This window comes from Acanthaster planci, linkage group LG05 (genome assembly GCF_054643075.1).
Source record: "Acanthaster planci isolate LZ-2023a linkage group LG05, COTS_SCS, whole genome shotgun sequence".
In the NCBI taxonomy this organism is placed as follows: domain Eukaryota; kingdom Metazoa; phylum Echinodermata; class Asteroidea; order Valvatida; family Acanthasteridae; genus Acanthaster; species Acanthaster planci.
The window spans coordinates 6,097,905-6,115,020 of NC_141781.1; the positions used below are offsets into that span (position 1 = coordinate 6,097,905).

Here is a 17,116-nt window from a genome sequence, read left to right on the forward strand (position 1 = left end):
CTGTATCTGGATGGAGTGGTCCTTCTCTGAATTTGGAAGAGATCTCACGGGAGGGGATAAATCACCTCCTAAGATTTATGAGGTCACACCCGTGACAAATGACCTTTTTTAAAAGTATCACATGAAGTGACAAATGTGACAGTAACTTGGGTAATCTAATTGAACCTGTATAAAAGGAGGCAGGTTGGGCTATAGGGACATTTATGGAGAGTTCACCCAGAGGTCGTGACCTGTTGCTCTTCAAGTCTTCAAGGATAATGTAATGCCACTCAGAAGCATGGATCAGGCAAGAATGGGGAAGAGTGATGACCCCTTCCCTACAGAGGATATATCTTTGCCCCCCCCCAAAAATAGTTGCCTACATGTACATGTGAATGCAGGCTTATACATTTGATTCAACAGATCATAATGGCCAGGCCCTATTCTGTGCCTCCAAACATAAAACAATGTAAAAAAATGCTTTAAAAATTGGGTAGAGTGGTCATAAATTGCCTCATGTTGCACCACAGAGCGTCTACAGTCCAAAGCTTTGTTGTAAGGCTCTGATGTAAGCCCCGTGCACTTAACGGTTTTGAGCTCGCGTTGGTTTTGCTGCACTGACATCATGGTAGGTTCCCCAACATTTCATGGGAAGTTGATCCCTTAGTTTGCCATTGCTACATTGCACTCGAGCTGCTATACATGTACATATTTATCACTGGTAGATTAACATTGAAAATATTCACATCAGAAGAGTTTATCCACTGTTAAGGCAACATAATTTCATCAAAAGCACCCACAAGATATGTGACCTTTAGGCCAAAAATATTTATAATACTTTGCTTAGTTTACATACTTGACAGTCTAAATTCCATGAAGTCTGATCAATTTTTGTTTTATTTTAATGTGCATTATAAGAAGAAAACCATGTCAGTGAAATTATAATATCGTAGTTTGCAGTTTGAGTTTTTTAAAGATTGTCCATTGCAAAGAGTTTGAGTTTATGTAGACATTGTATTTTTACACATACTGTAAATGTACGCAGTAGTTTTTAGGATTTGTAAACTGCATGTTTAAGGTTTCTATGATTTCTTCAGCTCCTCACCTGTGCACAGAATTGCCATTTAAACTAAAGCCAAACTCCACTTGTAAGACCGTTGTGAAAGAACCGTGATTTCAGCCTCTCTTTCAAAACACATTGCATAGACATTGCAAAATGTCTATTTCAAACACAGATTCAGCACAGAATGCCCCAAAAGGTGTTGGACCGCAAATATGTTCTTTGGATGAGTATTATACGTATATTCCCCCATGCAGGAAAAAAAAAACATGTCAACTGCACGATATACATGTAATGCAATGTGTCTTTCATTTTCACATTGCTGATCTATTAGTCGTCTGTCGTCTGATTACTCTGCAACTACATGTACCAGTATGTGCCATTTTTTCAGTGGGCGGATACCTATTGTTCCCCCATTGAAAGAGTTTCTCTGTAACTTGGTAGGCAGCTGTCAATATCCACTCGTTGAAAGGCAAACCTAGTGGTACCTTCCAGGGTCAAAATATCCCTAATCTCATTTTAGGATATATATGTTTGCCCCAGGGTGTCTCTTACCATCAGGTTATAACATAACTATGTTTGTTATTTCAACTGTGCCAATGTTTTGATGCCGTCTGGATCCGCCGTACATGTACTTTGCCGGGGGGGGGGAATGAAATTGGAACCCGAGTTCAGTGAAAAAGTTGAAGGTGTCACATTATACTGTAACTATTATGAATATGTTTTTGTTAGCATTGTGATAAAAAATAAACTAGACCCACCCATAAAGCTGATATATGAACACATCAATTCTGACACTTTTTCAGTACAGGAATGTTGTTGAAAACATATATGAAATGTTAAACATGATAAGATAGACTTTATGTACATGTAAGTCTGAGGTTTTCCTGATGCCACTTTTTTGCACACTTTCCCAACTTTCTTTTCCAAACAGGCCATGCATGATTGGCCCACTCTTACATGTCCCTCAATAGATGTGTTGCCATTGGACTTTTTGGGGGTAATTTACCGCGACTTTCCTGTAGAATTACAAAATTAAATCCAATGGGAACACACAGTAAACTAATGTCCCTGTCAACTTACGATCGCGATGTAAAACTAAGAGGCCGAAAAGGGTGGCGGAAGATTTCCACGCAGCCATGGTAAGTTAGCAGGGGTGCAAAAAAAAGTCCAATGGGAACAGTTACCATACAATGTAGATTGACCGCGACCACGCTAAAACTATGAACCAGACTACTGCCTACACAGAGATCGATAGCAGGCACGCAAAAATGGTTGTATGGATCCCAGTCTCCAGCTCCCTCCATACATTACAGCAGCATACTGCGCACACACAGTGAAGCGTGCCGGATACAGCTATATACACACATCGTGTACAGAGTTTTTTCTGTACAGGGTTGTCTTCTTTGTGGCCGAGTTCGTCTGATTTTTTTCTTTGTTTTCGTCAGATTTTGCTGATTTCGTCATGATCTGGACAGCCCAGGCAATGTAATCATTTGGTAATAGGACTCCCCAAAAGCTGATCATTTTAAATTAAATACATCTCTTCATTTAAACTTCGACCAATGAACTCCTTTATTATTTATAAACGAAATATCTACAGTTGTACTGCCGCTAATAGCAGCTGTGTACCAGAATCACTGAGGGTTCTAGACTTTTAAATCTGAGTACAGTTCAAGGAGATCTATTTTTGTTGTACAGGAATATATGACACAGTTTTGACACACCCAAGTACATGTACATTATTACAGTACAAGTACATCAAGGTTTCAATTTCAATAGAAAAGGCAAGAAAGTCATCACCAACTGTGACAAAACAAGCTTTTAGACTGAGGTAACACTTTTGGTCTGTTTTGAAGCTGTTTCTTTTTATCAAGCTGCTTAAACTAAAGATGTGACCGTAAATATTGTACATCACCATCGTATATTAAAGGTACATGCACCAACCTCTGCAGCCTAATTACTTGGACTTTCATCATTTAGGTTCGTAAAGTTGTCACATATCCAAAGCCCAAAGGCCTCAGTTGCAGCTCTGACTGTGTCAGTGGGCAAAGACAGTCAAAACATCAGCCTAGTTTCTTGGCTTTTAGTGGATTTTTGCAAACCGGATGTTTCTCTTGCATGGGCCATTTGGAGTTTGGCATGAAATGTTTGATGAGCCCGTCAAATGGACTGCGAATTTACTCTGAGACTGTGACAAGCTGTTGATGTCATAAGGGGAGGTCTGACCAAGGTCCTCTAGGGTCAAGGACCGTGGGTGGACTTGTCTTTTGACTGGAACCTTTCAGTTAAGTTGAGGAAACGTTTGCCCCCAACCCCGACTAAAAGCAGGTTGAGCAATTGCACCCGCCTTAAACATTTCTGACCCGATGGTCTGCCAAGATGTAAACTGAATACTAATGGCATGTTGAACACAATCTCCTTTGTAAGTTGTGGTTGGTTTCCAAAGTGTGGCACTCCAGCTTCTATGCATAGAGAAACCTGTGAGAATAAGACAAAAATGAAGTTCTCAAGGTACCTGCACCGGTATATTAATTTTTGGATTTACGACTGACCCTATTGGTACATGTACTTTAACAAGTTGAGGGCCACAGAAACGAAACTGAATTCCCCTATTCCTATTAAAATTGGAGGATTGGGGACTTTTAGAGTTAAATGCGTGGTAAAGCTACAGTAAGATTTCTTGGATAGTCAATCAATTTCTCATATACCCCTGACCAACCAGTATACCGGTAGGTTGGAGGGCACCCAAGGCTGTGAGGATGTACCCATAAGAATGTTGGTTCTGGAGGTTACATTTACTGAATGCTGTACACTTGTACTGGTATTGTAGCCGTACTGGAAGCGTTAGAGCACATCTTCAGATGTCAGGTGTATATAATTGGCACTGTCCCTGCCAAACCTGGACGGGAGTCAGCCTGAAATTTAATCATAAGGGGAGCTGAAATCTGTACCCTCTGGAAGCATCAGATAAAGTTGTTGACAAACCTGTGGGTGCTGCTCAGCCTTCACCACCCCTTCCATCTGCCCTGACCTCAGAAATTTTCAACATTAATACAGTATACAATTTTTGTGGGGAAATTCAGGATTATGGGTATTTTTATTTTAAAGGCTGGTTTATGCGGAAGTATGCTCCAACCAAGATTTGGCTATCTTTTCCCAACTTGAGGTAAAGTTGGTTTGCAACCTCTGTGGTGCACTTTATGTGATCCTTGTGGCAAAACTATATAGAGCAAGGTACCGGTACAACGAGGTACAAGTAGGTTCCAGCTGTGGTTCTGACAAGGCCAAGGGTTCAAGACAAATCCTTGCAATCAGAAGGGATAGAAAATTAGAGAACAGCCTGGAGCGAAGATCGCCTGCTAGTGAGCCTGAAATTGTTGCTTGGGAGGGACAAGCCTGGGTTGTGGGCTTGAGCTTCAACTACCGGTACGGTATGTACTTTTCAACTGTAGTTCATATCTCCCAAGCATGCTCTTACATGCACCAAAGTTCCCCCCTCAAAAATGACCAGCAGGAAAGAAAATGACCCATATTATTGGCTTGCAGGGGTCAAGATGGTCAAATGAACTGCCCAAAGCATCAATCAATTCCTGCCAGCATCACTTTAACTTGATTGTCTGCTTGAATATAGCCAGAGCAGGGTCCAAAAATTTCCCCCCTCTTTTTGGGCTGCCCTGTGCTTAGCACTACCCCCCCATGCAGTGCCACACAGGAAGCAGGTGAACCCATCATTGTAAATTATTCTACACTAAATTCCACCCGGTCTGGTTGTATGGGTGGAGATACTATATGGGATGAGAGCTTTATGTTTTCCTGGAGGTAGGTTTTTTAGTCGCCAGTGCTCAAATATCTTATCAAATGCAAGCCCTTTTAGCCCCCAAAATAAAAGAAATTACCCCCAGCCCTTCAAAAACAATTCTTAGCAGCACAGGTACTTGTAGCATAAATACAGTTGGCTTGAACAAATGCCCTGATGTAAAACCAGGGAGCAAGGTTAAAAAGTTCTACAGAAAATTAGCTTGCATGATTGTTACATGTACTTTTAGCTTTCACTCATACATTCAACTGCACAACAGGTTTGCTTTAAATCCCAATGGAGATTCCCATTATAATTGCTTTCCAGGAAGCTCTACCCAAATATAGAAAGGAAAAAAAAGAACTGTCTTGTCCTTTCTTTTTGAGGGGTGATTTTTGGCTGATGAATTCACAGTGTCCTCGGATGAGGAGAGAAAAGTAGACACTAACCTAAGGGTGTGCAGTCACCATGCAAGACATAAAGTGACATCCCGCAAAAGGAGACTTTTTGTAAGAGTTGTGTGAAGAGAAGCTATAAAGTCTGCAATGCAGGCTATTTGTGTATATTGCTTGGCGACATTTCCCCCAGCGCTAGACAACACTGCCATTTCTATGGATGTGCAACATGGCAGTGCACCTTCCCGGACAGTTTAATTGTTGACATTTTCCTTTACAGACATGAATGAGCAGGATTCATAAATTCTTGGTAAACACTGCATTCAAGCCAGTTCGTAAATCTATCTCTGTCTTCATTCTACTGCTTTAATTTTTACAGAGAAAGCAAATGAATTCATGTGGCATTTTACAAATGTACCTTTGTGGTTAAATTAAAACAGAAAAAGTTCCACGCTGTTGGCAAATGTGATTTCACAGGGAGCAAAATTGCTACTCCATTGGAAGTTTTACTCCAGTGTAGTGCTAATACTACCATTCATAATGATAATGCAGGCATTTAATTGCTATGACATTAATACAAATGAGTGACCAGGGTTTAGTCGTCCGTTGCAAACTTGAATTTTTATCCCATTTAACCAATTTTGCCTCTAGGCCTACCATTGGACTTTGCTTTTGAAGTTGCTGTCCAAGTGCAATCTGCCACTCTGTACCCCAAATTACCGATATGTACCAACATTTGTAGTTGTTATCTCTGTTTTTTCTCGGGTCTTTGCTATCACCATCGAAAAATATCTCAATGGGAATTACATGCATACACTATCATCCCTTTAAGTTTCAATGCTCATTTTTAGCAACGGATTGAAAACTGGGGCTGGGGAAATTATACCTGAAATGAGGCTCAGGAGGATGAAAGGATGGTTTGTTGAAAAGGTCATCCCAAGCTGGCTGTGAAAGTGGGTCTCGTATTTTGGCGTGGGTGTTCTTTTCAATGGGATCAACAATCCTGGTAATGTCAACAGGCAGGAAAGGAAGAGGCAATAGATGAGCCCCCCCCCCAAAAAAAGAAGGAAGTTGAAAATGACTTTTTAAATTTCCATACTGTACTTGCTTGAAAATGTGTTGTCAAATGATGCCTGTAGTGTGAGAAAGTACAAGTAAGTCCCTGTGGAGACAGGTATCTAGGGGTTTGCATGACTAATATGACACTAATGTGCCAGGTAACAAGCTAGAATCTACATTAATTTTCAAGAGGCATGCCCAAGGGAAACAGCTACAGGTGAGACCAGAAACTTGCACCAGAAGGGAGGAGCAAGATTAAGGCATTGACCCCATCCCTTTTGGTGAGTCCCCCCCCTCACGCACACTAGACCCATGAAGGAACAAAACTTGTGGGTCCATAAAGCTGTCAGGCAACAATCCCTATCAGGATCTTGGCTTGATTGTGAGGCTTGGCCATGTACACATGCAGTATGCAGTGGGCGTACAGGGGTGACTGGTCACAAAATGAGTGGGAGTTCAGCACACGTGTACATGTACTGTGTAGCAGGGCTGGCTAGTGTGGCCAGTGCTGTCATCAACACCATAAGGCAGCTGTGCAGTCAGTGGCTGTTGCATAATGAAGCTGGGTGAGTGAATCACTGCAGGCCAGGGGGAGTTGATATTAAGGCTCTGCTCTCTGAGTGGCTGGCTGTTGGTTTGGGTCTGCCAACCAGCTCTTGACTTCACCACATGCACAACAGAGAGGTGGCTTTCAGTTTTCAGCACGTGCGTGCAACTTTGTCCACGCATGGTTGAGTTGGTATCAGGCTGCGGAGAATCTAGAGAATGATCATTCTCAACCAGCAGGTAGCGTTCAGAACAAAGATTGGACTGCACTCAAGCGGGGCTTTGCACAACGACGCCGCCTCCCAGAATCTGAGGAATTTACCTGAGTGTGGACAAAAAATTCTCCAGTTACTGAGCAAGGAGAACCTGCATGGAATTATGCATGAGTGACTGTAGGATAACATTGAATGGCACTATGCTGCCATGATTGGAAACATACATGTACCTCCACTGACAGTGCAGGAAGCGATCCCAAGGATTTCTCTTGCTAACCAAAGATTTCTCTGCCTAACACAAACCTGCATGGATATTAGTGCTTGATTCTGCACAAGTACACTTTTCGTTAACGTGGGGTTGTCCGTTCTTGTCTCTGTTTCTCTCTCAAACTCAAGAAAAACTGTCCCGGTTGCTTCTGATTAATCTAGCAAGCATCTGTTTCTCATTCTGGACGAAATCAGGTCCATGTGTTTCACCAGTGCTTTTCTTGTTTCCAAATGAGGAGCAGCCATACCATTTCTGTTGGAATTTAAATTTCTTGGGAGTTGGGGAGGATTTGCCTGGCCTTCATTATGGGTCTCCAGATGTTAGTTCAAGTCAGACTGGTCTTCTGGCTGGGATGCACTCTTTTGGTAAGTTTTTAAAAGGAGATTTCAGTTTTCTTCTGATGCACCCAATTTTTGTGAAATTTAATATTGTGTTCGTAAGTTTTCTCCATAATTTTTTTCTTTAATCTGAAATTGCTGCCAAAACAAGTGACAACCGTCTTTTTTTTCTCTCTGATTCAACATTTTGGTTCAGTTGAACTTAAAGTTAACTCTAGAGATTCTTTAAAAATTTCATCAAGTCATTGAAACACAGTCCACACCAGGACACACTTGTCTGTGCGCATGCATCCAGAATTTCAGAAAAGCGCACACCAATAGATCCCATCTTGATAAGTATGATCTATAACAATGATCTAACTGTCAAGGGGCAAGGACCAGAGATGTATGTACATGTATAGCAATAATTGGAGCTAACACAATAGTAGGTTATTGTGTTAGTCTATACTGTTATATTTGTACACACAGTGGTCTAAAATTAATTCAAGCCCTTAATCTTTAGTCAGTGGGATCTCACACTGTACGCACGTGGCTTTTATTGGCTGTATTTCTTTTGTATACTCAAACACATTTCGCTCCTTCATTCTATTTTTTTTTCCACAAACTGGTCAAAAATTGTCAAGTCACTTTCCTGAGTGCTAGCCCCAGACTGCACTGCCAATATTTTCACAGGCCTTTTGTAGTCTTAAAAAGCTCAGCTTGCCTGTGCAGGGCTTTTGTTGGGCATGTTGACAGTTTCTACCTAATAGATTTGTTTTGGTAGGCGGAGTGGCAGTGAATCAGGTTGTTTGTATTGTCATGTTGCAACTGTTGAATGTAAGCACACCAGGCTCTGTGGTCATGGCAAGGCTGGCGTAGTAAACTGAGCTGATAGAAGATTTGGGCTAAGGTTTCCTTTCCTCTTGTTCACTTTTTACGAGATATCATTAGCAAGTGCATGGCTGCATTTTTTTTTTTCAGTAGAGATGCAGTTTTCAGTCATGCATTGAAAATGGTGGACCAGACTGACTCAGTAGAGTCTTGGAGAGTCACCAGCCAGGGGCATTAACTGCTTAATGTCACTAAATTAAAGACAGTTATATGCTGTAAAATCACGGACCAGTACCTGGGCCCAATTAGCTGGATTTTATGGGCTAATTGATTCAACCAACCAGTGAAGCTTATCACCACACAAAAAAGCTGACCACAATTGTTGGGAGATCAAATTCCAGGGACTTGGATTAAAGACCAGTGGAGTAATTGTGGTTTCAGGGTTTGGTGGTGAGCCCATTGCTGATCAAATATCTGCAAAACCCCAAACACTATGCCCACCAGAAACATTACTTGTAGAGTGTTCACTTGAAGGGAAAAGGGCAATATAATGAACAGCTAATATCAAAGACTTAACAAAATGTGCTGTTGAGGTACATGTATGTATTTAATAGCAATACGTGTACCTTTAGTTATGCAGGAGGAAAAAGCCATTCTTATGGCTGGAACAATTAGTGGCCAAGCTACATTGAATTGACTCCAGGTGCAGTAAAAAAAAACTCCACAGCAGTATCAAGTGTGACATGTTGATTGATCTGTTCATCCCCCCCCTTCAGATGTTGACAGTATAAACAAATCCTCCAAATGAGATAGGGTGTGAGATTGTTCATTTTGATTGGCATGGGCCCACTAGCACTTAACATGCACGATTGAGAACTGGAATGAAAGGGGCTAGCTAGGTACAGTTGACTCCAAGTTACTGTACACGTACATATGATACACATGTATTTTATGGCACTGGTAAACTGCTGGGTGGGGACAGGGGTGGGGACAGGGGTGGGGACAGGGATGGGGACAGGGGTGGGGACAGGGGTGGGAAGAGAGGTGGAGTGTTCAGATTTTGTTATGCAATCCATTCCAATTCTAGCCATGATCATGCACGAAAAGATTTGGCAGAAGGTAGCCTATTTATATTGAGTTTGTTGATATTGTTGGACCACTTTGGTCATGCCGTGTCGTTGACTTTCACATGCTTTCGGGAGTAGTGTTTTAATGCTGCCTGCCTAGCAACCAATGAAGAATTCCCAAATTAAAGTACCATTGATGTGAAGGATGAACACGGAAAAATTTTAAGAGGTGCAAGATAAGTGGAGTTGGTTTTATCTGGATGCCAGGGATAAGTGCTTTTTGACCCTGAGATGAAAAGTGGTATGAAGAATTTTAGAGAGATGAGGTCATAAATTAAGAGCAATTGCCACTGTACACCCAACATTCGCTCGGCTTTGTGCACAGGTGTTTATGATGAAAATGGACTGTATAATCCACTCTGTGCCATAAATGCACAAACCAGTTTGTGAACAAGGGTTGTCAGACACCGGCCAGGATTCCAGGTAGTCATCTCTCTTCCATCCATGCACAAAGTTAACACGTTTTACCAATATTTTACATTATACATGTACATACATGTAAGTCATTATTGGGCAGCGATATTCCCAGGAATTTTCTTTGTGGTGAATACTGGACTGGGCATATACAGGCGCACACGACAGTTTGATTGGTTTGGTTTTGCATAAACTCGTTATTTGGACTTTTCCTTGAATTTTGTGCAAATGTGAAAACCGTGTTAGTTTAGACTGATGACCTGTCCTTATGGGGTAGACATGAACACGGGCCTAGTTGATGAGATCTTATTGGTGTATACATGTAGCTACATGTAGACCTACTGGTACACATTGTGATTATGCCTTGCTCATACTTAGACTTGCTTGGATCACAAGTAAGCATAGATCTATGCAGCCTACAGTACCGGTACCTGGGACCACATTTCGTTGCAAGAATACTGTACATGTACGTGAACCAGGTCTGCCACAAAGACCAACAAAAAAAGCTGGTGGAGACTGAGTCAGAAATAGAGGTAGTAGACGGTAATTGGTGTCGAAAATGGACACAATGACCCACCAGTAGTACATGTAGGCCTACATGTATAAGTACATGTACACCACACAAATAAATGTACGTGTATGTGGAAAAAAATTCCGAACAGCTGTTGCACCGAGACGAGATGTGTAGGCCTAATTCCCCCTAGAGAGTGAACTTCTAAAAGCAGAATGGGACATGACTCCTTGAAACATATTTTGTGTTATTTTGATGATTGATTTGTCCAATTCCTTGGTTTCTGTCATGAAAAAAAAGACTCAAAAGGATAACGGGAAATATTACAACCTTGAAATTCAACTGAATCGGCTTCAGATTTTGATGCCAGCTTGGTTATATTAGGAATTTCCATAACTGTGGACAAAAATGGTTACTTCACACTAGGTCACAGTGATGTTAGTATCCTGCTGAAGCATCTTGAAATTCAACATGAGACACTGACATGAAGAGGGATTTAGTATGATTCCAGTCAAAGCTCAAGGAGATCTTTTGCTCAATGTGGCCCTCAGGTCACCACATGTCCAGCCTGTTCAAGTTAAGTCTGAAAGGTCAACCCCCTGGATTATCTATGGTCGTCACTGGTTTGCTAGATTCTTAATGGATTACAGACGAAGGTCACTGTTACACAAATCCTTGCTTGTTGCTCCAGATACGGTTACCAAGGGGGCAAAGATGTGGGAGAATTAGAGGAGGTATTGTCAATGTTTCATGCTAGGCCTCGGTTCATTTGTACCTTTACAAATGCGACTTTCACTCCATGAAGCAGCGCACTCGTGCCAAAATTAAGATAAATGTCCAACTATTGCAAATTTACATTGCAAACATTTGCTGTGAAGTCACAGATGGGCAGTTCCATTCACTTTCATGCCAAGAACAACTGTGGAGGTACAGTATGTACCACCAACAGCAGGCTACTTGACCTTTACAGGATTACCATCAAGCAACCCTCATGCTCGATGATGTGATAACCAAAGTCTAAAAAAGATGCGTACGTTAAACAATGTAGTCAGGATTTCCTTTGAATAGGAGCATTTTGTATTCCCTTCTGGATGATGTTTTTAGGACTGAGAGGGCTTGGTGAGTGACTTTCTGGTTTAATCTTGTGTGCAGAGTGAAAGATCTCAGATTCTGAGGCATTTGGGTTGTCCGTTAACTCTGTAATATGTAATGCCCTACCCTGGCACATCAAAGATGAAATTCTTAGCACGTTCCATTTCTTTTATTCTCTTTGTATGAAATTAATTAAGGAGTCGCAAAGGGAAGACTACACATCAAATCATTCACGTAAATTTACAGATTTTCTATGAGCTTTTGAAGAGGATGATCAATACACGTGTCCCCATGAACAAGTTTGGCACACACTTGGCAAGATTGGTGCCTTGAACCTTCCTGGCCCAAGGATTTGTCACCGTCTGCATTGTGAGGGAGGGGAGGGGTAAGACAAGAGGTGACTCTTCTTCATTTTGAAGTGCTACAGCTGTTCTTGTAATCCGCGCTTGGGTCACATGGAGGTTAGGACAGATGAATCATAAGTTTTTGTCTGCATCCAGCTGCTGATGATGAACACTATCTTGTCCAGTCAAGTTTGAGAGAAGTATAGCATCCGGTGATTGTACTTGGTGTCAGTTTTCAAGATCTGCTTATTTTGAAACCACTGTACTACAACCTGAATCTTTGTGGTACAGAAAGGCCAATTCTCACCCATTATACATGTACATACATGTACCGTGCTCTCAATCTTCCTGTTTGTCTACGACTAAGTAGCAGTCTGCTTTTTTTCCCTTTGCTCACACTTGACTGAAAAAAAAAATGAGCAAAGCAGGCTAGTTATGCCACCTTGATCAGTGTGGGATCAGATTAATTCCAGTCGACTGCACAAACAAGATCTCAATTTTGTCCGTACAAAAATCAATTCACATAGCACAATTTAAGTCACTGCAGCAGTAGATGTTATCATTAGCTTTGTCCCTGATTTCTCCATTATACCTTAATCATTCTGAAATCAGATTGCTTGCTGGAGAATTGTACGCTGCCAAGGTCCCCTGTTCCCTGCTATTAGTCTGTCTTGACTGATTTTATAAATGATTCGTTACTTATAATGGAGTGGATTGTTGCCAAGTTGGTTGTTCATCATGGAGCCATGTCATGGTTTTTAAAGTCTCCAGGCCATAGTTTTTTCATGGATAGTCCAAGGTAAAATTGGGAAGGTGAACACTTCCCATTTTGAGAATGCTAATTGCAAAAATTGAAGATTTCTTAGTCATTTGTGAGAAAGAAAAAATTCATACCTTAGTGCCGAGGGGCAATTTACAATCCTTGTTAGACCTTGCCTTTTGTAAATAAGGATTGAGGAAATGGCTTTTTTTCCAGGGAGAGAAAAACTTATTGAAAAAATTTGTTTCCCTGATGTGGATGTCAGGAACAGCTGTCAACACCAAAGTTTATACACAGGCTTTTAATGGCAGATTCTGCATGCATCTGTTCACTTTCTTTTGTCAGGGGAGGATTGCTTTTTTGCTTGGTGTGTTACAGGTGGTCACGTTAATAGACCATGAGAAGGTACAAGCCTTCTGGGTGAAGATCCCTTTGAGTCTTCAGGAAATCTGGGGACCTTACTTAAATAGACACTCTGTTGCATACTCCAGCTGCTTTTTTTGCTCAACGGGGAACACTGATGATCAGAAACGTGTTGGATTAAGCTGGGGGGGCCACATGTCACAGGCCTGTGACTTTACTCTCAACTGTGAGGGGAGGGGGAGTTATGGGTGGCCAGGCTGTAATGTGTATCAATACTGTCATGCTGTGTAGACAGTGAATTTTTCTTTTGTTCATGAATTCGATAAGCTTGATGTTTAATCATGTCACCGCTTTGAGCTGTGTTTGCTGTAAACTTTACGTTAATTTTCCTCTGCTGTTATTGTAGAAATGCATTGCTCACATTTGAAGAAACTGCAGCTGTGAGAAAACAAATACCATGTGTCTCCCAGGTTTTATTCTCCGATTCAGTGTTGTTGAAGAAAATGGAATGACTACCAAGCAAACTTCAGCTACTGTGAGGTCCTTGCATCATTCAAGGCTGTGCAGCATACATTTGTACGTACCCTGTATGTACAAATAAGATAAATGAGACTATGTTCCATAATCCTTTAATTTTTATTTATCTACTGAGGGGCTAATCATCTTTACCCAGCCATGTGGCTGCATTTCAAAGGACGATATGGCTTGTGCTTAAGGCTCATATGAATGCATTTTCAGGCAGCTGCCAAACAACCCAAATCTGACCGTGCAGCAGTCAGAGATCGAAAGAGTTGGCTTTCACACAACTTCTTTTCCTTGGCTTGTGACAAAATCAAACCTCTGCCTTTTAGTTTTCATAGCATTCATCAGGTTTTCTGAGGAACTATACAGTGTATCTGCACTTTTTTCAAAGAGAAAGCCAAATGTTGTCAAAAGAATTTATGAAAAACAGATGTACATTCCCAAGGTATTATTTTAGCCCACCATCAGGAAAAAAGTAGGCTATCCAAACAGTCTAGCTCTCTGCACCACACCCTCAATGTTCTCAATGCACCATGTACAGTGACCCATGGCCAGCTGAGCTGCACTGGGAATCCCCCAGGGAAGGGTGTAGGAGCACCCCTGCATGTATAGTGCCTGAATTTGAGTAAGAGTTTCCTGAAGCAAAGAAATCAATACGATAGCCAGTGTTAGTTTAGTTTCTTTGCAGACCATTTGGAAACAATGCCAGACTGACGTTTGTGTTTGTTTAATTTCAATTTGCCTGACTAAATACACTTTTTTCATGTTATTCAAGATTTTTAACCTTTATCAATGGTAATGTTAATTTGTATTATTTTATGACAGCTACTTGTGTGTGATTTTATCACACAGTTGTGCTATTAGTTTTGCCCACGTTGTTGAAACTGTTTTTGTTGCATCACTCTGTAAATGAGTAGGGCAACAACTGTTATAATATCCCACAGGTTGTTCAAGAACATTTGTGACCTGTCACCACAAAACGAGCTGAAAGTCGGAATTTTTAAAAATTGAGATATTGGTATTTTTGAGTTCAGCAGAAAAAGAGCTCTTCAGTGGCTTGTACATGGAACACTTGGTAAAAGTATCAGGTGACAATGTGACATTATTCTGGCTGCTTTGCGTCTTTGTTCATGACATTGTTTCAACATTTCAGACCAGGCATGCATAATGCTATTGTCAAAACTGCTGTGAAAATGACATTTTTAACTCTATGATCCTTCGAAATATTTGGAATTAAATAGGAGACGGATATAGGAGACGGGTTAGTCTTTCCAAATATTACAAAATCCTCAAATTAACCTCCACTTCAATATGATTTTGAAACTTCAAAATAGGAAAGAGCGGAATGCGACTTTACGCTCATTTTGTCGTGACGGGTCACATTTTATGACTCTAAAAGAATGCCGTGATTTCAGATACATGTACAACATTGATGTAAATGATATCAATTAATATGATGCTTCACAAAGTACATGTACATTATGAGTAAACCTGTCTATTTGCAGTTTGCATACTGCAGTTCATGCCACTAATAAAACGTATGAGGGTCCATTTACACAGCCGAGAAGTAACCATGCACTGTGATATTGTATATTAACATACAAATGTGAAACCTGCTGGTTGTGTTAGTTAAAGTGACCACCATTCTTCAGACTGGTATTCCAAGCACCCCTTTCATTCTCACCACATGGGGCTTGTCAGCTTTTCATTTTATTATTCTTTTATTTTTTTGCAATGGCAATTCTATTGAGCTTTTGCGAATCATCATTGTTTGGGGGAAGGCAACTTGTTTAATACATCTGCCCAACATAATAATTCAGTGTCCTGGTAGACCTGGACTGAGGCAACTTTGAGGAAAAAAAATAGGAATGTGGTTCGGTTTTCTTTGAGACGCCTTAATGTCCACACACTTTGCAACTGCTTAGCTCTATTCAACCAAACAAAAAGGAGCAGTTGCAGGGTATTGTTGGCCTGTGGTACGTTCCTTTTTGCAAGCTTTTCCAGGCGTCTAATTCAGAACGGGTTTTCTTATATCAGGTGTAAATGTCCAACTTCTCACAATAACAAAAAGATCTTGCACCGCCTTGGGTTAGCCCACTGCAATTAAAATACCTTTCCCATTATACATCGCAATTCCAATTGGCCAAAAGGCATAACCTGGTCCTGAGTGGGATAATAAAGTTTCCCTAAGTTTTCTCTCTAAAAGAGGAGCATTGGGATCGAAGTCATTGGACTGCAGTGTATTTCAGTAAAGCAGTCCCTGCAAGGGAATCAGTGTGTTTGTATTTAAGCCCACCTGGGAGCCTGGTGTGTGATTTTGGAGCAGATCATTCATTGGCTCTCGTTTGTCGGTAGGAACCTTTGCCCAAAATGCTGCTTCGCTGAATGCCCTATTGGGACCCAGTTGGGAAATATCGGCTGTTAATCAGCTGTTCTCCATTTTCCATGTATATATAGACTGGGTCAATCCAGGTGCCCTACAGATCATCGTTGTTATTTATTTGTACTTTAATAACAACTCAAAAGTCCTTCAAGAATGTTTGACAGAGATAATTTGTATGTCACTGTGCTAACATTTGTAAAGTGGGTGTTAATGTGCTCCCTACTTTAGTTCAATTCATCAGCTTTTCATGCATTTGTGAGACATGGTTGTGAGGCTGGCTTTAGGAAGGACAATTTCTTTGTCAATAATAAACTAGCACCTTAGTACCGGTAACTATAATAAAGAATATTATAATGCCCCAGTGTCCACCAAAGAGTGATGTTCATTCCACAGTACACAGTTAAACCGAAGAAAAATTCACCAGAAATAATACCCTCAAATAAGTGGTTTTAAGGCAAACTTAAATTGAATTCAGTGATAGAGGAGTTGGTGTGAATAGCTAATGGAGTTAGTTCCAACAAAGACATAGGCCCATACCAGAAAAGGATCTATCTCCCAAGGCGTTGTGGGTTTTCCCAGGACAGCAAAAAGGGAAACACTTTAATGATCTTTACTTAATTGCCCCCCTCCCCCATTTCCAGTGCATTACAGTGCCTGCATCATCAAGTCCGACAGAAAAGGGAAGGGGGTTGCTGTTGGTAATGCAGCACCCCTCAACTTTTTTGATCAGGTTGGAGTGCAGGAGTGAACTGAAATAGTGTACATGTACAGTACTACATTCCAAATCTAGACGTACATGTATAGATAGTTTCCAGTGCTCCAGAAAAACGGCTGGGACCGCAAGTCTTTGATGATGCCATGTGTTTTTAAATTATTGTATCAATCGCAATTTGTATTGCGCAAAAAAAAAACACACATCGCAAATTTAGTTTGCTGAATCATCAATCGCAATTATATTGCGCTGAGACACAAATCATGAATTTATTACACTACAGTAAAAAAGCTATTTCATTGCAAATTTCAAGGAGACTGTACCTGGCACTTGAAAAGTCTTTGGCAGGTTGGAAAATGCATTTTGAAACGTGAAATATTAAAATGCGCACCATCCACTTTATTTTGATTTCAAAGGTA

The 17,116-nt window shown here is 40.9% G+C and overlaps 1 protein-coding gene across 2 annotated transcripts in view; it reads left to right on the forward strand.

Moving 5' to 3' along the window:
* Positions 1–17,116, forward strand: part of LOC110987210 (ADAMTS-like protein 1) — a 109,055-nt gene that overhangs the window by 12,347 nt on the left and 79,592 nt on the right. Inside the window, exon 1 of one of the 2 annotated variants that reach the window (XM_022249744.2) lies at positions 6,762–7,686. The exons of the other annotated variant lie outside the window; for it this stretch is intronic. Coding sequence (XP_022105436.2) covers positions 7,627–7,686 — 60 coding nt within the window. The 5' untranslated portion in view covers positions 6,762–7,626. Of the gene's footprint in view, positions 1–6,761; positions 7,687–17,116 lie in introns of those variants that run through there. 2 annotated transcript variants of the gene reach the window in all.